At 43.5% G+C, this 22,369-nt stretch overlaps 1 protein-coding gene across 2 annotated transcripts in view; it reads right to left on the bottom strand.

The window, feature by feature from the left end:
- Window positions 1-21,794, bottom strand: part of SLC2A12 (solute carrier family 2 member 12) — a 35,037-nt gene extending 13,243 nt beyond the window's left edge. Inside the window, exons 1-2 of one of the 2 annotated variants that reach the window (XM_030023299.2) lie at window positions 21,247-21,794; window positions 12,225-13,547 (exon numbers count right to left, since the gene is read on the bottom strand). In XM_030023299.2, the coding sequence (XP_029879159.1) occupies window positions 12,225-13,547; window positions 21,247-21,370 (1,447 nt within the window). In that variant the 5' untranslated portion in view covers window positions 21,371-21,794. The remainder of the gene's footprint in view (window positions 1-12,224; window positions 13,548-21,246) is intronic. The other variant, XM_030023298.2, reaches the window with a different exon arrangement.
- Window positions 21,795-22,369: the final 575 nt, after the last annotated feature.

Here is a 22,369-nt window from a genome sequence, read left to right as displayed (position 1 = left end):
AAATGATCAGTGTTGGGGAAGGATGCGAGCAAGCCACTGCAAAGCTGCTACGGGAGGAAGGAAGTCAAAGGACATGGCTAATGACTGGCTTTGCCAAAACCAGATTTTTTTCCAGCCTTATGAAACCCCACAGGTTTTTCATTTACCTGGTTACAGGCTCTGCTGGGTATTAACACAAGTAGCCAGATGGCCAACTACTTCTCACAGAAGGCCAGCTTCAGCGCCAGTTTGCCTTGATTTCAAAGGGCACGTTGCAGGGGATGGCACAAGCCTTCACGGTGTGCATGGTGCCCCGTGAGGGCAAGCAGCACTGGAGCAGAGCTGGGATTTGGGGCGGGGGGAGGACCTGCTGCTGTAACGCACTGACACTCCTGGCACCGCTCCCAGCATCCACACAACGCAAAGGCTTTTGCAGCAGCTCTGGTGAAGGAGATCTGGGGGGCTGGCAAAAGTGAGGGATGCTTAGACTGGAAAGAAGAGAGGGTGAGAGGGAGCTTGTCCTTTTCCAAAGCAGGTAAAAGAGATATGATGCACAAAAAGTGGACTGTAATTCTGCCCATGGTTTTGTGCAAGAGGACAAAGCAGATGATCATGACTGGCATTAAAAATCAATGACTTTGCTTAATGAGAGCCATTTGTCTCTCTGGCTCTGCCCCATAATATGAGACTGAAGTGGCTGCTCAAAATTAATAACTGGCAAATATGGAGCAAATGAGAGGCTATAGCTTTGGAGAGCATGTAAGCTGCCAGCAGAATGCCAACTTGCCAAGGGTCAAGTCAAACCCTGTGTGTGCACATTAAAAGGAGTGGAATTGCTCTATTGCTGAGAGATAGGGGAGTCAGGAGAAGCCTCAGCTAATCTCATGCCTCTGGCTGCATCCTGATCTCTGCCGGTGAAAGCAATATGTACCTCATTCTACGGCTTCCGAGATGCTTCTCTCCGAGCAGCTTTATGACTACTGGTTGCAAGATACCCGATACCATTGATGATCCAAAAGGAGCTGATGTGGTATGGCAAATGTTAAATTATTTTCTTTTCTTCTGGTACACTACATTTCTGTTCCTAATGGTTAATTCTTTAGGCTGACTCCTTGAAGTAACATATGTTAGGACAAGTGGGATTTAATCCTTTTATCTCTGAAGCTGTATCAGAGTACATAAAAATTTTTGCCCAGTGTTTGTACTATTTGTATCACTATCTAATAGACAAGATGAACACTCACATGTGCTTTTTTAAGGAACATTGTGGTGGACCACAGAAATCACCCTTCACTCGCACCTCCTCCAGTTTAGAGCAGCAGGAGGGTTTTGGGGGAACAGACTGTGAGATCAATGCATTACCTCCTTCCCCTGTATTCTGGGCCACTTGAGAAGGAGGGCAGTGAGATGTACTTCACCTCTGATTTTCCCCAGCTGTCCTTCCTCCCCTAACCTTCTCACCACTGTGAGCCTGCATTTTAATGCATGGGGTTTTTTACTATTGGAATTTTCATCTCCATGAACTTGAAAAAAAATGCAATGCCTGGTATGGGCATTCCTGTTTCATGCAAGCTGTTCAATATATTCTTAAATCTGTTTTCAATGATCGTCAATTACCATCCATTTTCAGCTTGAAAGAATAGTCACAAACAAGAACTTTCTTATAGACAGTGATTCCCTTCTGAAGGATTACTGGGCAAGAAGTGATAGATGTATAAGGATCTAGGAATGGTAGAATTGTCTTAGTTAATGTGATTTGTGGCCCATCTTGCCCAGTAACAGTACTCAGCAGCAAATATATCAGTAGGACGCATCATAGCTTTACTGTAGGCAGGTATGTAATAGGCTGTACTTCTTTTCAGGTCCCCTAATAGAAGTTGATTTGAACTGATGTATGCAATGACAGTTCTGTTTGCAACTGGTTTTCACAGCCACTGTCTCTCTCTCTCTCTCATCCTTTATTATGTTGACACTTAAACTGTTCCATCAAGACAGAACAGCTTGCAGGGCAAGCGGAAAGGAAAAAAGAGAGAGAAAAAGAAAAAAATTAAAACAAGCTTTCAAGGGAGAATGTGCTTATTATAATAAATCACATACTGCCATCCAAAAAAAGGCCTTTTAATTAAAACTTGAAATGTGTATTCCTGTTTGTAGGTGTTTATTTGTTCAGAATATTGAATCCAGGATAATCCTCTGAGGCATTTGCAGAGGAATGACTGCAGAAGCCAGAGGCTCTAATTCGCGAGGAAGTTGTGTGTGAATTCGTTCAGATTATCACATATTTCACTTCTAAAAAGTATGGTGAGGAGAAATTACCCAGCTGGGTGGGGTAAATGAACCTGTTTTTCCAGTATCCAAGGGCTAATGTTGGTCCTTGAGGGGGTGCACAACAGAAAAGAGCTGTTGGGACACAGCAATTGGGGGCAATTTAAGACTTTGCTCTTGCAAAATAGAGATTTGTGCGTATGCTTTACAAAACTCCCAGTGGAAGGGATAAGCAACCTTTTACAACAGTGCCTGATTTAGTGAGAGGCCTGCAGTGATCCATTTTTTTAAGTCCCTCACTGGTCACTGCTGCTCATGCTGGAGGGAGGCAGCCAGGAAGAATGTGTGAAGGCCCTGGGTCCGTCCCCCACAAAGTCTCTTTTAGTTCTCCTTCTTTCATAAGAGTTTTCTGCACTTAGGGTTGATTTTCAAAAGCAACAGAAGCTGGGTGACCTCCTGCATCCCCTTTCCCTTTGAGAAAATCTTCCTGGCTTTCCTCCCAGACCTCAGTGTGACACAGAAACTCAGATGCCATGGGGAGAAACAGTCGCCTGACTTCATGCACTGCCTTACCATCGGGCCATGCTCTCTGCACTTTGGCTGCCAGTCTACACCTTCCTCAGCAGTGCCAGTAAGTTATGTGACTGCACATTTTGACCTTTCTGGCATAATTATTTTCTCATACTTTATAATAAATGTTCTAGTTTGATGATCTTTATGAGTGAAATAAAATACTGTCTTTGCACTTGAAGTCCTACTGACAGTTCTAGTGTTTGCACAAAGCTGGCCCAAGATCAGCTTGCCTCTAAACAATTCTTCCCAGCCCTCTCTTCCAAAGGAAACTGGATTTTATGAAGCTTGACATACGCCCTATAAACTTTTTTATAGATTTCAGTGTCACAATTATCTTCTCTCCCAGAACATGGTCAAGGAAACAAACGTAAAGTCTTTCATTGTCTTTGATATGATTATCAAAGGCCACTATTATTTACTGAATGCTTAAATGCAACACTTGACCTACAAAGTAAGAAGGGCAAATTTGGCTAATGATAGGCAGCCTTGATATTCATATGATAGCTTGTACAAGATGGTATGCTAGACTCACTTGACAGTGCACTGGCTTTACAGAAGATATTGTCCCCGTGGAACAAAAGAGGATTGTTAGGCCCAATTACTAGCTAGAATCACAGTGATATTCATTCTCCAGATTTTTTTATAAAGTGGGTCTGGAGGTGAAATGCTTCATTTTGACCAGCAGCTACTAACTAACCTGAGTCAAACTTTAAAACTATGCCTAATTTTAAGCACAGGAGCCAATCCTCGTAAGCAGTGCCTTTGTGTCAATAGGTTTATTAACATACAACTATTAGTAGAGAGGTATCTATATAATCCAGAGCACCAAGATCAGAATATTGACTCAAATCACTGTTTAAGTGGAGCATAGTACACCAAAACACAGGTAGTCCCCTACCTTTTCTAGGTAGTTCTTGGAGGGCCAAATTTTGTGCTCAGCAACAGCAGATTGAACCCTTGTCACTGCAGAGACACAGGAATGTTGGCTGGGGCATAGTGTTGTCACTCCCTCTTTTCACAGTCTGATCTGCCGAGACTTTCCCTCATTCACATACTTAGAAGTAAAGTTATGAACAGGAACATAGATGTGAGTGAAAATGACGTCCCCGATTTCAGGTGTGCACCTCAGTATATAGTTTAAATTCAGTTTTGGGGTTGAACAAGGCTATTGTGCTCTTTGCAAAATGGAGTCCTAAAATAATTAAGGAGAAGCTCCCACTGACATTGCCATGTCTCATTACTGCAAAAAGCATTTTTTTCCTTATTATGACCTTTTTCACATCCAAAAACACCTCCCAAACTGGTAGGTTCTATCAAGTTAGATAAGATTAACCTATTTGGCTCATGTTTTACAGAACACCTCCTGCAATTTGAAATCCTGTAATTTAGCATCCAACTATCCAAAATATCTTAAATTGGCTTGCACTTCACTACTACCAATCAGCCTGTAAAAAGGCAAACCAATTCCTGGGTTAGCTGACCTGTTAACAAGGGGCTTCAGGTAAACCTTGTCTGGGGGAAGGAAATAGGGAGAAGCGGGCAATTCACAATCCTTGCTTTATTTTTCATTTTGGCATGCCTTGACTTTCCACTGCAGCTTGGTAGTACAGACACAGTGTGAAATAAAGGTCACATGAGGCACCATTTGAATAGCACAGGAATAATGAACTACATAAATACTAGGAGTGTCATATTCAAACCATATGGATGCATGCATTAAAAGATGATTCGGTACAAATGAACAGTACTAGGAATCTTGTCATAAAATAAGGAATCCAAAATAATTTTTTAATTAACTAAAATAGGACTTCCTATACTGATCCTCAGTGAAACATGCAGATTTCCAAGGTTTATTATCCTGGTTCAGATCCAACAAAGCATTTAAGTACTTGCTTATTTTTGAGCACTTGATTTAATCCCCACCACTATCTCATTTTTCAGAGTAAACCACAAAACAACATAAAATTGATGCTGCTCATTTATGTGAAATTTAAGGCCAGGACATAGCTGGTCTGCAAAATCTAGAAGCTCAAAAATAAAAGATTGCAAACATTTGTCATGCAAGGCAATGTTGAGCATGAATGCCTGTTAACATCAAATTCATGTGCCCTATAAATTAATACAATAACCACATTTTGTAAAAGCCTGAAATATTGCTCTAACATCAAAGATATCGATGGAATTCTAGACATCCCTATCTTTTACCAGTGTTTTCTAAGCGAGCGCAAGGCCATCCAGCTCACAGTATTACAAAACACAGGAACAACCAACTAAATCCATGGAGGGTCAGAATTTCCATACTAACAGTTCTCTTTCCCTCAGGTAGAGCATTTGGTGGTCAAGATTAAGTCCAAGAGCATTTGGGGGCAGAGAAAAAGCAGTCCTATGCAATCTGGATCATAAGGGTGGCAAAAGATATGACTTCTGTAATCGAGTCCCTGGGCTGTTCAGTGTCATATGCAAAACCAGCTGTTCGGGTTTTGTTACAGATGCATTTAGTGACTGAGGTGAAAGACACAGAAAAGGTTCTGCATTTAACCGTGCTAAAGAATCATGCTTTAACTGAGGTAGCCTCTTAATCTAAGAATCAAAGGAGCAAAGTCAAGGGGAATGTTCCAGCTCTGGGTTTTGGCTTGCTTAATCCAATGAAATACATAAAGAAAGACCACCACAGCCCACATAAGATTGCATAAGAAGGACAGTGATGTATTGAAAGAGGGATTTATTTCCTTCCTCACCTCCGTGGATTTCACTTTTCTTGTGAACCCTTGAGCTTTCTTCCATCCTCCTTGATCCTTCTTGCCTGATCCTTCTTCCATCTTGCCCACTGCCCCAACATGGGTTTAAAACTGCAATTAAATGACTTCAACAACTCACAATAAGATGTAGACAAAACAAGTGGGTTTCTACATGGGAATAGAATAGAACAGAACAGAACAGAATGGAATAGTTCAGTTGGAAGGGACCTACAATGATCATCTAGTCAACTGTCTGACCACTTCAGGGCTGACCAAAAGTTAAAGCATGTTATATGTGGACTGCTATCACACAGCCTAATTTAGCTTCCTAGGAGATCACCCTAAACTCCCTCAATAGCCAGTGAGCAAAGGAAGGCTGCACCAAAGGAGAGGTCAGAGAGCAGGGGTCTGAACCCCCCCCCCCCTTAGGTGGGGAGAATATTTCCCTTTGTAGATTATCTGAGGAATCTGGCTCCCACATCAGTTAAATTTCCAAACGTGTTGAAACATCTGTTCCATTTTAGGTATAAATTAGCTCAGTTTTAAAGCATCCATTCAAGCTGATATAAATTTAACTCTGATATACTCAATAGGGCAAATCTGCCCACGTTTACACTAGAAACGAATGTCTCTCATCACAAACTAGTCTTTCATCAGTAAAAATTTGCTTCTAAGATTTGCCCTCACTAGGGGCTTGCCTTCACGGACTTCCCTGCAATGGGTTTTGTTTCTCACAGGACTGACGACCCACACAGAGAGGTCCCACAACAGCGAGATGGTGCATTGCAGCAGGGCTTCGTGGAGACCATAGTCACTGCCCCTTCCTGGGGGGATCCAGGCTAGTGGACACAATGCTGCAGTCCCAGGTCCCTCATGTGGGAGGAATTTCATCTAGTGTGAAACTAGTAATCCAAGGGCAGCTTGGTGGCCTGCCACCCTTCCCTGCGCTAGGATCACATGGGTGCTCAAACCTGGGGCCCAAGCATCTAGGTTAAAGCTGAATGGAATGCAGAGACAAAAAAGTCTTTACCAACAGGTAACTCAGAAGGGAAGCCATTTTTCCTTCTGAGCCTTGGCTGTGAGAGCAGATTTCCTGATGAAGAAAGTGACTGTAGTGACCACAATCTGCTGGTTTGTTAACGTGTGTGGATGCAGGTGGGGATTTGTCCGTCCCTCTCTTGAGCCTGCCCCAACAGCTCTGAATCTGCCTGCTAACCTCAGCCAGGCAGTTGTATGTGCCTCTGCACCTGCACACAGAGAGCAAGGAGATGTTGGGGGGTGCCCAAATGCAGGAGGAGCTTCAGTCCGAGGTGGCTGTGAGTCAGTGGCTGAGAGTCCATCAGGGAGTCACCCTGGGGGGAACCACTGTCCCCAAAACTGTCCCTCATTTTGTGAGTCCTGTTCTCACCCTCCCCTAGTAGTACACGGTCCTCAGACATGCTTTGCATCCACTGCAGGTCTGGACTTCACAGCCCTGGGCACTGGCAAGGTGCTCCCACAGCCAGCCAGTCCCCTGGTTTGTGGGTAACCTGCTCACTTCAGAAGTTAAAAGGAAATACTGCTGTGGATGGAGTGATGAGCATGTAAATTTTTTCCAGTTTTTCCAATCAGAAATATTCACCTGATGGCTAAGGCTAGCAGATGGCAACAGAGGGCATAATATCCCACTCTGAGAAGGCTTCCCATGGGTATTTAATTCCACTATTTAACAATTTTTAATCAATACCAAAGTACTGCCAGTCCTACAAGCACCCACTCACAGGAGCTGTGCTTCAATGGGACTGTAACAGCTATGTGGAAAAGCAGGGTTTGCAGTAAGTTCTAAATCCCTCCTCCAAGACCCTGTTATGCGCTTATTTGTCTACCACAAATATGTTAAAAATATTTTTTAGATTTTATATCTATGTGGATGGGTATATGTAGTATTTTTTGTGCCAAGCCCTGAAACCCAGAAGACATTTCTCCAGCTGCAGACACTGATCTGCCTCTGGTGTGTTGTGGCCACAGTGTGTGCAAAGTGGGCTCTGAGTGCTTGGGGACAGGGCATCCCTGCAGCTCTGAGAATTCCCCTGGAAGAGGAGCCTGTGATGGCCTCCAAGAAAAAAGCTCTGGGAGTTTGGCCTTTGGCTTTGGAGAGCCGCACAAAGCTGGCAGCTGCTCTAGGACATGCAGTAATAGAACATCTTCAGTCCCAGGTTGGCAGAGACGTAAATACCTTTGGACTTTATGCATCTAAATGGTTTTGAGGATGATTCGAGTCAGGAAACTGCGCCTCAGTCCCACTTGCAGGTGCTTTTGTTGATTTGCATCCGCACGCTCAGGATGAACTGCCGTGTGACACCAGCGGAGCTGATGTGATTTGCACCAGCAGATTATCCCAAAGTTCATTGGCCAACTGCCTAACCACCTTTGCAGTTATACAGAAATGTGTTTAAAGGACTGACAGAGGAGGAAGAGCTCTTTTGTGCAAGGCACCCATGCCACACATGCAGTCCAAAGGCACACATTTGACATGCCCCTCTCAACAAGTGTTCCCACTCCACAGCAAAAAATCCCTGAGATGTGCATGGATCCCCTTGAACTGCATTCCCACAGTATGTGTAAAGAGGTACTGCCCCAGTCCTGCTTTGCTTACTTGCTTTTTATTTGCTAGAACAAATTTAGACTGGGAAAACGGATGCTCTGTTGGCTCCAGACTGAGTTTGCATTACTTGCTTCTCAGCCCAGGACTTGTTGGAGCCCCTCTGATTTTTATTCAATAAAGAGGATTGCCTCTAGACCACACTGCATCCCTGTATTAATGTGTATGGTGCTACTGCCTCTCTTTCGGCTACTTATTGGTGAGATCACCCAGTGAGACCTCCTCACTCAGGGCATATATAGGAAAATATGGAGGGAAGTTGTCCCTATTTAGTCTTTGATCCTAAATGGTGCAAAAGGAGATATCAGGGCAGAGAAGCAGATCTTTGGTAATGGGTGCCATCTGACACCTGAATCTGAATTTTTTCATCAGGTCTGTGAGGAAAGCAGCAGGGCTGTGGGCATCTACTCTGTTTCAGAAAGGCTAGAGCTGCCCTACAGTTGTTAACCAAGAGAACTCTCTTGCATATGCTCCATCCAACCCCAAGAGTCCCACATTTACAGCCTTATTTTGGAAAATAAGTCTGATACTGCAGGAGTATGGCTCTCCTGGTTCCTGCATCTCAACATGTTGTACCGCACAACAGTGATGAGTGAAAGAGCTGACACCTCTTTATAAGAAAGGACCACAATTTTTTGCCCTTCAAGTGATTTGAACAGAGCGTCTGGCAAATGAGATGCTCTGCAACTATTTCAGTTAACACTGTGTCATTTAGTAAGTGGTCATGCATGGTCATGGCCCTGACTAGAATTTCTCTGTGTGTCCTTTGTGTGAAATTAATTTCCAGGGTCACAGTGAGCTTTTAGCTTGGGTGACGAATTGGTAATCTACCTCCACACATTAGCCTGCACTCACTGCTCCCTGTGCAAGGCATAGCAGCACTTCTGCAAGGCTCAGGCGTCTCCTGTCCCCCCCTCCACATACAGGAGGTTCGAATGCCTCTCCTTGCAAACAATGAAGAGCCTCTCTCGCACTCCTCACCCTTCATGTGGCAGACAGAGAGAGGTTTCTCTTGGGCTCTGCAGGCATCTTTCCCTGGTGAGAACAGTTGATCCTCATTTGACCTTTCTGATACACAGACAAAGGTAACTCAAGACAAAGCTGGGTGTCAAGTCCCCTTAGCTAATAACTGCCTTGAAACACCTCTGCAAACACCCCTGAAGAGACGGCATGTGCTGTTCTGCGAAGTGATGCAACACTGATTTGTTGCACCTACCAAACATCCTCATAATTGTGTGAAATTGAGTGTGAACAAGCAGTTGAATCGCAGTTCATCAAACATAATTAATCTGAAACAGAGCAGCAGAAATACTCCTTTTATCTTGCCTAAGTGTTGATGATATAAATACAGAGCACCCCAGAATCACAAAAGTGACTAAGCAGATGCTTGCTACTCTGTGAATTCTTTTATAATGCAAAAATGGCTTTTATCTCTCACTGTCTATTTTTGAGTGCCCATCACTGTGCTGCCTGGGTGCTTTGATAAATGGCAATAAATATATTTAGCATATGTTTAGTTCATTAAAAAATCCATCTACTTCATGTAATTTGGAGACAAAAGAGAAATCCTGGAAAAATACAACATTTATATGCAAATCTGGACTGTAACTAGCTCTTTGACCAGAATGCCAAAAAAGAAACAGAAAAAAAAAAAGGCCAAAGTAATTTAAAAAAAGATGATAGAGCTCAGGTTGCATGATCTGCCCTATGAAGAGTGTGACATTTTCCTAATGGCACTAAATAGAGTCTCCTTTACCCCCACAGAACATAATGCAGCATGGACTCAAAATAAAGTGGGTGAGTTTGTTCCAGAAGTGGCCTTGTGGGGTGGAGGGAAAAGAGCAAGATCCTCTCTGCTCTTTGTCCAAAAGAGGCTGATTTGATCTGTAGGTTACAAACAGACACATCCCCAGCACCGCCTTCACCTTAGCCAGCAGGATGGGCAGGCGTTGCGTGGAGTATGAGATTTTTGCATTGAAAATATGAAGGTGCGGGGGTTACAGTGCTTCTGTCCCCAGGAGCCCAGGCATCGCTTGGCCACAGCAGCCAGCAAGTCCAGCCTCGATGCCTCCCTGCCGTTGCAGAGTTGACAATGACTAACGGTCTGGTCTGGACCACAGACCAGATTTAGAGATGAATAACATAAACATGTTATTCAGGTTATAAACAGGTTTTTTCTTTACACTCAGAAAGGCACATTGAGGATAAGAAAGCTAGGATTTTAAAACGCATTCAAGGATTAGGACTCTAAGCAGCAGACGTTGAAGGCTGCATATAAGACACAAATCATAGCCTCATGTCCCAACCCAGACTATTTAACCACAATAGATCTTTTGCAGATTCCAACAACCTCTTGATTCTCTCTGACTCTTGCATTTTCTATACATTGTCAATTTTAACTGAATAGTGTACTTTTAAAGGCATGGAAATGTCTTGAAAGTATTAACTGCAGTTTGAAATACCTGTATCTCTCCTAGACCTGGCCTTCGCTTGCTACACAAACACACCCGCCAGTTTAAATTGCCTTACCATGTCTTTATCATGCATGATTTCAACATGTTGGAGCTGAGACGGTAGCTGTTCTTTCCCATTTGCTGTTTGAGAGCATTTGTGCTCTTGTCAAAAAAGAGGTCAGAAAACAAGCACAGGCCTCAAAGACTTCTCTGATTAGCCTGGCAAACACACCTCAGTTTCTGTAGCCCTCAAGGAAGTAGACGTCATTATCATTAACTTCACATTAGGCCAAATTAGATGACCAGGAACCCATTTACAACCAGGTCAACAGGAAAGAAGCTTTCAACAGGAGGCCAAGCCTAAACACGTGCCCCTGCCTTGAGGGTCATTAAATGTGGGTTTGAAACACCCAAGTAAAGCTCAAATTACATTTTCTTTTCAGGGCTGCACCCCTGGTTTTGAACCTATGTCATTGACAGCAGAATCCAGCCCCAAGATGATCTGCAAGGGAGGGAATAACGCTGTAATAACACAGTCAAGCTTGCTGCCCTGGCAATGAATGCTTATCTCACGCTGCTCAACCAGTGAGTAATGTTTAAATTAAATAAATACTGCAGGGGAGTTGCTGTTAGTGCAATTGTTGGGTTGTATTCTTGTGGCAAGCTTTTTATCATAATAGTGCAGCAGTAGTACAGTGTGTTTGCAAGGCAAGTTTGAGCCAGGGCACAAAAGCACATAAAGTCCGTTAATAAATAATGGACTCTGTGCATGTGGGTTTTGCAGTGTGGCTAAAAAAAATCAATCCCTTCAAAGTACAATAATACGCAAGTGCTATTGAAGCAAAACAAAAGAAAACAAAATGGAGAGATTTAATTGCTAGTCCCTGGGAACGGCAAACATGTTCTCCTCTGGAGAGAGCAGGAACCATGCAAGTGTGATGGCAGCTGCAGCAGTACCTCGATTGTACAGTGACATGCTTGTGTGTTCTTCCACTGGTGCTGTTCAGCACAGGTAGTGGTGATGATACTACAGTTTGCTCATGAACTATGACACCTTGAATGTCTTTCTGATATCTGAAGACTATTATATAGTCAGGGGGCCACACCCTCTGCAGGACTCAGGCATGTGGCATTTCATGGATTTGATGGTGTCATACCATACAGAGGTCTCGGGCTTATGATTATCTTGGGTTTATGAGTCAGCAGCAGCAAATGCCTACATCTTAACTTCCCAATGTAAGGACACAATACACTAGGAAGAGGAAAGATAGTCAGGGGTCCCATAATTTTGCTGTACAAAAGCTCACAGCAGTTCTTAACTCCACTGAAGAGGAGCAGTTAATTCCACTGAATTGAAGAGAGATTAGGCCATTGACCTTAATGGGCAGGACCTCCTCCTAAAAAGCACACCCCAGGCCCACCAGGAGGGTCTGTGACAATACCAGTGCATATTAGCAGAAAACACTGCTTTACCCACCTTGGGAACTGCCTGATGCCAAGCTTGGCATGTCATCCCAGCACTTAATCTACTTGTAAGTAAACCATTACAAAGAATTAGAAAAATTAAACACTTACTTGGTCCAAGACCTATGGAAAATGCAGCAACATAAACAAGCAGGCTGGCCAGTGAGAGCCATTTCAGGACAATGGGAACCTCCCCACTTTCCATGTGAGACCCTGTTGTGCTTTTGCCTCCTGCCAGGGCAGTCCTGTTCAGTTCTCCCATCCTGGCAACATCTGGGCTTCTCTGCGCATCAAATGACAATCTTTCTGGTGAAGCCATGCTAGCAAAGAGGTCCTTGAGACTCCCATTGGTGACACCAGTGAGATTTCCCGGTCTCTGGAGAAAGAAATCCTCTGGAGATTGGCTTCTACAAACATTGGTGAAATTCACATATATGTTACGGTTCACTAAGCCCATAGTGACCAACGATACTGCCATAACAGAAGAGCCAATACACAGAAAAGTTTTACTTCCAACTTGATCCACAAAAACTGTGGCTGGGACTGTGCTGACCACTTTAACCACTCCAACTCCAGTAGAAGCCAAGCTGGCAGCTTCGTTGCTCTGGAACCCAACTGACTTCAAAACAGTTGATGCATAAAATAAAATGTTGGGTTGCCCAGTTGTTTGCACAAAAAAGACTAAAGTGAGTCCTACCAACATTCGGGCCCTCATGTTGTTTCTTGAACGAAACAGGTCCAAGAAACTATACTGATGTTCATCTTTCAGGGAAGACTTTATCACAGTAAGTTCTTTAGTAGCATCTGATGTTTCCCGTAGCCTCTCCAGTACTTTTCTTGCAGCTTCATCGTTATTTTTCATGACAAGAAACCGAGGACTTGGAGGAAGGAAATACATGGCAATAGCCTGCAAAGCACCTAATGGAATCACGAGGCCAAACATGTACTTCCAGCCATGAGATACGCGGGCAAAGGCATAATTTGAAATATAGGCAAAAAGAATGCCTATCACAATCATGAGTTCATTTAATGATACGAGGAGGCCTCTTCTGTGCTGTGGGGCGATCTCAGCAATATACACACATGTTGCAATTGATGATAATGATATGGAAATACCTATGGCAATCCGTCCCACAATAAATATCCCATACGATTCATAAGGCAGTAAAATCAGACTCCCCAACACAAGTAAAGAAGATGCAATAATAATAGCAAGTCTCCTTCCAAATCGGTCTATCAGGAATCCACCAATAAGGGATGCAAATAAGGCCCCAAAAAGTAGGGAACTTACAACGATTTCCTGCTCTTTGCAAGAGAGTGCTAATATGCTGCTCATCTGAAGAAGAGCTCCGGAGATAAGGCCCAACTCATAACCCATCAGAAGTCCACTTATGGCAGCAACGGCAGAAGATAAAAAAGTAAATGTTCCACAGCCTGAAATAAGAGAAAAAACACAAAAACTTGAAAGTGTGACTTCTGCGACATTCTGACAACTAATAATAACTTTCTTTGATATACCAGTCCAAAAAATCTTTTTGTAACTTTTAGGAAAAGCAGTTAGGTGCATACAAACCCAGCAGCAGTGGTGACATAAAAGGCTATTTTTGAAAAGAAAAAAAAACTGTTTTAATTCATATAAAACCCTCTTTAATTTTAATGCTTTTGGGTTCCTTATCTTCCTGAACAGAAATCAAAAAGGTTTTGATCAGGTCCTAAATAATTAAACCTTCTGCCTCAGAATATCATTGCAAAAGGCAACGCTGACAATACAACCTTTTGTTAAGAAAGCAATTTTTGCCTTGAGACGTTCTCAATGTTTTTCCTGTACTAAAGTCTTGTCCACCTAACTAGTGTACCACGGGCAAGGAAAGCAGTAATTTCCCAACCAAATTGCTTCAACCTTGACTTGAATAAGTAACAAGTTAAGCTTTCCCTTGCCGCTTACTAATTCCTTTGCTTCACCTGAGGATGCCATGAAGGCTGCTGGTACACGTGAGGGTTTTTTTGCCAAATGGAAACTTTTCCCCTGAGGACCAGGCTGATCCAGATAGCTGGGATATTCTAAGGAAACCAGTCTTTGAGGTACAAATTCATGAACTTTCTGGGCTTTGCTCATCACTAATCTCAGATTCTTCCGAATATCAGGATCAAATATTTCACATAGTTTATGACAGCCACAATGTCAGGAATAAAAAACAGCTGGTGAAAACATAAACCAAATGGAGATTATATGTCTTTGAATGTCCACTTTAAAACAAACTCATTTTATACAACTGCAATTCATTGTTTATTGTTGCAAGATAGAGTCGACTGATCGCATTCTACTAACTGTGAAGCCTTTTGCACCCTAAACCTTGAGGAATATATCAGTTTGTTATTGTTGGTCGTGTTCTTTCTCCCAGCATGATTTTCCTCTCATCATGATGTTGGCTGCCACACAACTAGGGAAAGAGTAAATTGACTTCTGATTTTCCGGTTAGTTGGAGAGATAGGACGTGTCTGAGGAGAGGTAGCTTTTGCAGCATAACAGAGTCCGTATTTCAGTTAATTCTCCTGGAACAAGTACTTTCCAGCTGGAAAGTAGTATATGGTCTAATTGAAAATGATACATAGACTTTGTTTATTTTTAGCTTATTTTTCTAAGGCATTAAGGCTCTTTGATCATACTGGCTGCTTGGAGTTCCTTGCCAATAACTTTTGAGAACATTGGCAAGGATCAGTCCCATTTGACAGAGGATATTACATTTCTTAAGCAGATTGTGAAAAGAGAGGAGGAGGGCAGCCCTAGCAGTACTTCTGCACTACTAAAATAAACAGTGCCAGAGTGCAGGCCCAGTCCCTGGCATGTGGCCATGTATCCCACTAAATTGCTGGCATGGTCGCTGGCATGGTTGTGCCCCAAGCCACCTCACCTCTCCGAACATTTCCCAGCATTACACCCTGTGGCTATACGCCACAGGAGGCTGGGTTATTTTGGAGGGTAGCAGAGTACAACTGTGTGAATATAAGCTGTGCCTCCAGGGCCAGGGGAGACGTGTAAGCCCATTAAGTCTATTAGGTCTACTACCTGGCTCTCGGCTCGCTCCCTTTAAGCCAAGCAAAAGCCAAGCAGCAGCAGCCCCGAGCTATTGAGTGCACTTGGCGCACCTCAGCCCACTCTGCTGCTGGGCTTGGGTGGCTGGCAAACCAGAGATAGAGGAGAGACTGGCGAAAAACACATGGGTTTGTTATGATGGGCCGTAAGGGCACAGGGGAAATAGGAGTACTGTGAGAAGTCTTTCGGAAGGTAGGGGTAGATGGTAGATATATTGTGATGGAGGTGGGACAGCTTGAGGAAAATGTCAGATACAAATTTGCAAAATGCTCTGGTGATGTAACTTTTTTTTTTTTTTTATATTGTTGTTGTCCATGTCTGTATTATGTCTAACGATTTTTCTTCCTTTATGTCTGCAGTATCTGAGATCATTGCACTTATTTTAAACAGAGGTTAGTGCATGGGTTAGGGCAAGGTCCTGCTGTATTTCTTTGACACACTGAACAGCACTTCACTGGGAGTACTACTGACTCCGGTTAAGCTGCCTGGTGCTACATGTGCTCCATCCTCCAATGCATGCATGTAATATACATTTTATCATTGCAAAACCTAATTTCTCCCTCCCCTTTATATGTTTTACTAGCCTGGTTCCTGTATATTACTAGATCTGGAAAATCTAGTAATGATTCCTGGCTGGAAATCAGGGCTGGTAACAACACAGTGTTGTGCTTAATGAATGAGCTTGGGTATCAGAAGATACACTGCTAATTTGATCATAGTGCTCTGCCCAAACTACTGCTCAGTGCTGATATTCCTGCTTTCTTGGATATCTTTGGGTTTTACGTCATTGAGCCATGTAGACTGAACCTAAGATTTTGCTTTAATTTATATATTATGATGCCAAAAGAGACTGTTGTGGTCAACCAGTCTGACACTCATGAACAGCACAGCATAATCCTTCAGACACGTTTAAATGACATTTTATTTGAACTAGGCCATTTAAAATATTCAGCTTTGATTTAAAAATTGCTAGTGGTTGAAAGCCAATTACTTTAAGTCATAAGTTGTCCCGATGGTTAATTGCTTTCACTGTAAATTATCTGTAAATTATTTCTAGACTTAGTTTCTGCAACTTCAGCTTCCAGCCATCAGATCCCATTCTCCATTTGCCTGCACTTAGTTATGTTCAGTAAGTACAAAATTATTGCCTGTCATCGAGTCATCCCACAGACCTCTCCTTGATAAGCTACTTAGCCTGTGAGGCTTTACAAGTTTACCAGTCCCTTAAGTATTCAAAGCCCTGTTTTCTGAACTCTATCCAGATTATCAACTTCTTCAACAAATTGTGAGCCGGACCTGGTGCTCCTGCAGTGGTTGCACAGTGCCAGATAGGAACTTGATATAATTGTCCTGCTCCTGGTAGACATTTCCCCCTCTACTCATTTAAGGATTGTCACAGCTATGTACAGGAGCTCATCTTCTGCTGGTTATCCTCCAGGACAACCAACTTCTTTTCTGACTGGGTTCTTTCCAAGGCATTGCCTTTCCTTTAAATATGGCCTGCCTTCTTGCATCCTAGCTAGGAATGCAAATCACTTTATGTTTGTCTGTATTAAAACACATAGGATGGGTTCAACTTACCTAACTGTGAGAGATCTACAGCATCTCTAGATTTCTTCTGTAACCACTTGTGAAAAATAGGCACTTCTAGATGTCTGAAGTAGGTCAGATGCCTATTTCTCTCCACTGCCTATAAAAGGAATCTGTGTGGCTTGCTCAGATGCAGAAGTCTAAAGTTAGCATAGAGGAACCCCAGACAGCACATTCACTCTCAGTCAGCAGGCCAAGCCATCCGAATTGCATTCAGCCAGTGACATATCCCATTTATTAATCAACTGTCACCTTTATCACCCACAAATAATCTGTTATTATCTTCTTGCAGGCAACTGAGAAAAAACATTAAGTAACAGAGGGACAAAAACTGAGTTTAAGGCTCTCCACCAGAAACACAGCAGTGTGGGCAGTGTCTCCTATTAATAATTTGAGGTCTGTGTCCTGCACAGCTTTAATTCTTTAAATGTGCAACCGTCAGTTTTGTATGGTTCCAGTTTCTGATTCAAAATGACAGTGCCAAGTCAAATATCTTGATGGAGTCCACCATCACCACTGTTCTTTACAATCCAGGCTGTGCTCTCCTCAGCCTGTGGTCCTCAGATCAGAGCAACCGAAGTGATTATTTACTTTTAATCCGAGAGGCTGTACAAGCTGGGTGTGGAGCTTGGACACCTGGGAAGTTGCTAGGGAAGCACTCAAGCCCATATATTTCTTGCTTCTCCAAGTACAGCAGCTCGAACAATGTCTAATGTTTCTTTGGTTTGTTCTTACTGGGTCAACTGGTATCCTTGTTCATACATCCAATGACAAACACCCACAGTCGTATAGAAATAGCAGAGGGCTGTAACTAAAGAAGACCCCTGAATGAAAAGCAGATTCTGATGCAATGCAAAGGGAGACACATTGTCTTTCTGCATTAGCAGCAGCAAACTCGGCAGTTAACTCGGTATCTCTTGTGCCTCACAGGCACTATTCTGCTGAGAAACATCCTTCTATCACTATGGGGTTTTGTTGTAACTGCTGTACCTAAGACTTGCCTGCTCAGAACTGCCTGCTGAGTTAAACCCTGAAATCTCTTCTTGGTTTTCCTTCATGGTCTTCCTCCAGACAAAATTCCCTCTGACTTCAGCATATGTTTTGCTTTAACATTTCCAGATAAAGCATGTTGCAGTAGTTGTACTCACAATCCTTTTAAGTGTCACTTCTAATGATGTTGTTGGCAGTTCTTAGGCATGTCTTTTTTTAAAAAAAAGCTTCTTAAAATGTATATTCCAGTTATTTTTATGAGATGTCTGCAAAATACATGGCAGTGTGCAGCCCAGGGGAATAAAATATTTTAATGATGGCTTCCAGAGAAATTTCTCCTTCTGTCTGCAACAAACACCATGGCTAATGAGTGTGTGGCTGGTGTGTGACAAGTGATTGGAAAGTCTATTCTCTAGTTTCCCCACATAAACAAGATGATTTCTCACAACTGTTACTCAGGTCAAAAGCAGAACTACTTGGCAAGCAAACTTATCTTTAAGAACATTTGCTGGAAATGTTTATGCTTGGTTCCTGAGAAGGAGACCAAGCGTAGTTGTAGTGTAGCAGTGTACTGTTGATGAGATTGGATGGGGCCAAGTAGTAGGCTTGTGCCCCTTTACTTATTTTCAAGCACATATTTGGGAAAATACAGTCCTTCCAAAGGCAAAATATTTGTTCTGTGTGTGTATTTTATGGGCATTATGGATAAATGATCTGTGCCAGGGAAGATCTGCAAGCAGGCTGAGCTGGGAAACACCACTCTTCGCCCACTTCACGTGCAGGAGAGCTATGGGAAAGGTGCCTGGGAGCCCTTTCCAGCTCATCTCATCAGTACCCTGCTCCACATGAGTCCAGACACTGAGATTTCTGTGTTGTAGTTTTTCTTTCTCCTAAGAGAACATGCAGTGTGCGTACAGAAAATTAGTGGGACGGAGTGGGGGGACAGATTACTTCTTTATGTAACCTGTGCAAATACATCTGTTTTGATAGGAGTGGGGTCAACTGTCTCTACTAACATGGTGCTTTCTTCTGTTGACTTCGATTTAATCTGAGGTGAGAAATGTCTCAGTCTGGGAGGGAAGGAAAGTATTTTCCTGGAAGGTCATATATATGTTCTTTAAATCACTGGGGATTCTTTGATCTATTTAGATATTTGGAAGGTGAAATCAAGCTCTGTCAACCCTTGGTTAATAAGCATAGGTCAGAAAATCACGACGAGTCGAGTGCATTGCATAGATATGAATCCACAGCATGGAATCTCCCTTTTTCAGTAGAACAAGGTATCAACTTTTATCCATGATAAATCTTAAAACTACAGCATCTGTATCTGAAAAATTTAAGCTATCTTTAACGACATATTTCTTCTCCATCTGAGTGCTGTCTGACATACAAAAAGTTTGCCTTTACAGGTAAATAGTGTTTAAAATTCCCCAAATTGTCTTTAGAGGAGTATTTTGCTAAAGTGTATAGTGTGTGGATCACATGGTTTTGTAGGATAGATATTTAATGGCATGTGTTGGGAATTGCTGCATAATTAAATCATGGTTTGTCTTCCTGCAAAAGGTGATTATCCCATTTTCATGCCATCATGATCTTTGGTGAACTGTCACAGTCACTTTCTCTGTCTCATCCAGTTGTCTGGTATAAAAAGTTCTATGTTACCCTGTTGATCTATTTTAACGCCTGAGGTTTCTTTAGATCCAGTAGCTGCTCAATAGGTGCATTTCCCCTATTAGCTAGGATACATCTGATCTAACTGCCCATCTAGAAGACTGGCATGGGATCTAAAACAGTTACCCAACAAGACCCTATGGGATGAAACAAATGGTGGCTTTGGGACAAGGTTATGTTGCAAGCAGAGCTGGAAAACCTCAGAAAATACCAAGTTTACCCCAAAAGTGTCAGGGCCATGTGGGATCATGATCATTTGACAAATATGGCTCCTCCGACCCAAGTGTGAAAGGCAAACCCAAACCAAATATTTTGTAAATTGAACTAAAAACAAAGGCGGAAGGAAGCTAATGTACCGCACATTTTCACACATCTAAATTCCTGTGATGGTGGGAGGCATTGTATACTTTGTACAGCATAAGCCCGATGAATGTATTGTGTGAGTAATATTAAAATTTCATGAACAAAACCCCACTGGCACTGATGGAAAGCCAGGGAACACAGATCCTGCGCAGACCCACCCTAGCCATCTCTCCATCTCTTAGTGCTCTGCCATGTATTTTCATTGTGTCAGCAGGCAGCCTGGCCCTTCATTACATTAAATGGGATTTGGGTTTTGTTTTGTTATTTTCCAGTAAGAATCAAAAAGTTCCTTTAATTCCTAGCTAGGTAATTATAAATTCCTCAGGTTACTGCTTTAATTTCAGAGGGTAAGGCCAAGCGTGTAATTTGCACGTACTCTTCTAACTGTAGCTCTTGTGCTGCAGTAACTTTGCTGTCTGTTTATTATAACTGCTGTGCTTCCCTTTGATAACGCTATCTTATAACCATCTGCATTGCTCCCCCCATACCCTGAGGTAATGTTAAATATGTCTGCACACCGATTGGCTTTCTGTTCTTGATTAACCTCTGCTTCCAGGTATCAGTAGATGTTGCTGGACTGATCACTATTACACTCCAACAAAGCATTTGTGCCTGTGGTATATGAACATTCACGGGTTAGTCAGTTCATTCATTTTTAAGTAAACAAAACCTGCTTGGGACACAGTCATTTCTGGCTTACTACCCTGCTTTCCTGTTTGGGTACAGCTGTCTTGTGGGTGAGAAATGTCATGATTGTGGGTCATTTTCCCCTTGATCTTATCATTGATGAAAGAGATGCAAAACCATGCTGTAACTTAGAAAAACTGGCTGGGATGGACAGCAAGGGTGAAGAACTATGGAATTCAGCTTCAGCACTCAAAAATCTTTTGCAGAAGAAAATCTACAGTTGATTTTTCAGGGCATCAGCACAGCAACCCTGTTTCTTCCTGAAATGCTAGGGAAGAAAAGACAGGAGGGAGTCCCCGTCCCCCCACCCTGGACTCTGCCCCTGCATGAGCAGGTGCAGTGCTTGCCTGGCCTCCCTCCACTTGAGTGAAAAGGGCTGAATTGCTCCCGAGCACGCAAGGACCGGAGCACCGTTCTTATCTTAGATGGCAGCGGGTTCTCCGATTTTTCAGGTGACTGATCTTCGTAAAGGAAAGGGATTTATGCAACAGACAGCACATGCACGAACAGTGGGACCGAGGCCTTTTGGGAAAAGTATCACATAAACTTCATTCAAAACTGAAGCCAGCATTCCCCTTCCTTACTCACATTTTCCCCCTCTCGCACTTTTAGAAATTGAGAGAGCGTGCCCGGAGAGCCCCTTGGCTTTGCGGGGCTGTTTTCCCCCAGCCCCGAGCATTAGCTCCGCGGGCACGCTGCTGCTGGCTAACAGCTGGCATTCGGCTCCTGCCGCTTTACCTGCTGCAGCCGGGAGCTTGCGGAGGTGGCGGCGGCGGCTGCCCCGGCTGCTCTCCTCATCCTCCCCTGCTCTCATCGTCTGGTTCTGCTGGCCGAGGTCCTCCGTGCTCTGCCCAGGTACCATTGCCACCCCCTTTTGCACCTTGGGGCGGGAGCACTTCACAGGGCAGCCGTCCTTCCCCAGCCCGCGAGGAAAGCGCAGGTTATTTTCCTCATGGCAACAAGTTGCCGAAGCTGGCTGAAACCAAATGCAAACCACAAAGTGGTTTGTGAACAACTTTGTTGCTATTTCAGAAGGCTTTGCCCTTTGCAGTGACACAGGCTGTTGCTATTCTTGGGAGCCTATTGCAGGCGAGGGGAGGGCCGTCTGTCGGAAGTATTGCTTTTGCCTTTTAACAAATAGTTGGAGACATCAGACGTCCACGCGCAGCTCGATGCACATTCCTTACCCGTTAGCTTAAAGGGTCTCTCTCCTCCCTGTGTCTCTTTTCCTTCTCTCTCCGGTGTTCACAGGCACAGGTTTTTAACAGAGAAGGCACGCCGAAGGGGGTGATTTCAAGTGTTTGCTACGTCAGCTAAAGTTAGGGCACGGAGCACACACATGCGGCATTGCTCCGTTCTTGTAAATTGTGAGCAAGCTGCGGTGAGAAATAGCGGAGAGGAAAAACCCATGGCAGCCTGCGACGGTAGGAGTCAGGATTTTTCAGGGCATAGATGCAGGTGCTATTTTACAAAAAATGAAAGGCAAGCCATCCTCTCTCCCATGACAATTATTTGTGGGAAAACTGAGGCTGTCTCTGTTACATTGAGTCAAAGGCTTGATTTTGAGAGCTGCTAGGAATCGCTCCATCCCTACTAGCTTCGGTGGAAGCAGTGGCCAGAGGCTGGAGCGTGGTGGCGGGGAAAGCTACAGAGGGTGCAGGTGAGCTGCCTACAGGGGCTGCCTGCCCTGTCCTGGTCCTGGTCCTGGTCCTGGTCCTGGTCCTGGTCCTGGTGCTGGTCCTGGTGCAGGAGCCTCCAAGTGCTGTCAGCAGACCCGCTGGCCTCAGTGAGGCAAGTTGTCCAAGCTACCCCCAGTGGGAATCGCTGTTGTATAATTTGGCAGTGCTGCAGGCTTCTTGTT

The sequence above is a fragment of the Aquila chrysaetos genome, chromosome 8 (assembly GCF_900496995.4).
Source record: "Aquila chrysaetos chrysaetos chromosome 8, bAquChr1.4, whole genome shotgun sequence".
NCBI classification, from domain to species: domain Eukaryota; kingdom Metazoa; phylum Chordata; class Aves; order Accipitriformes; family Accipitridae; genus Aquila; species Aquila chrysaetos.
Note: the sequence above shows the minus strand (reverse complement) of the source record. Positions and strands in the feature narration are given on the sequence as shown.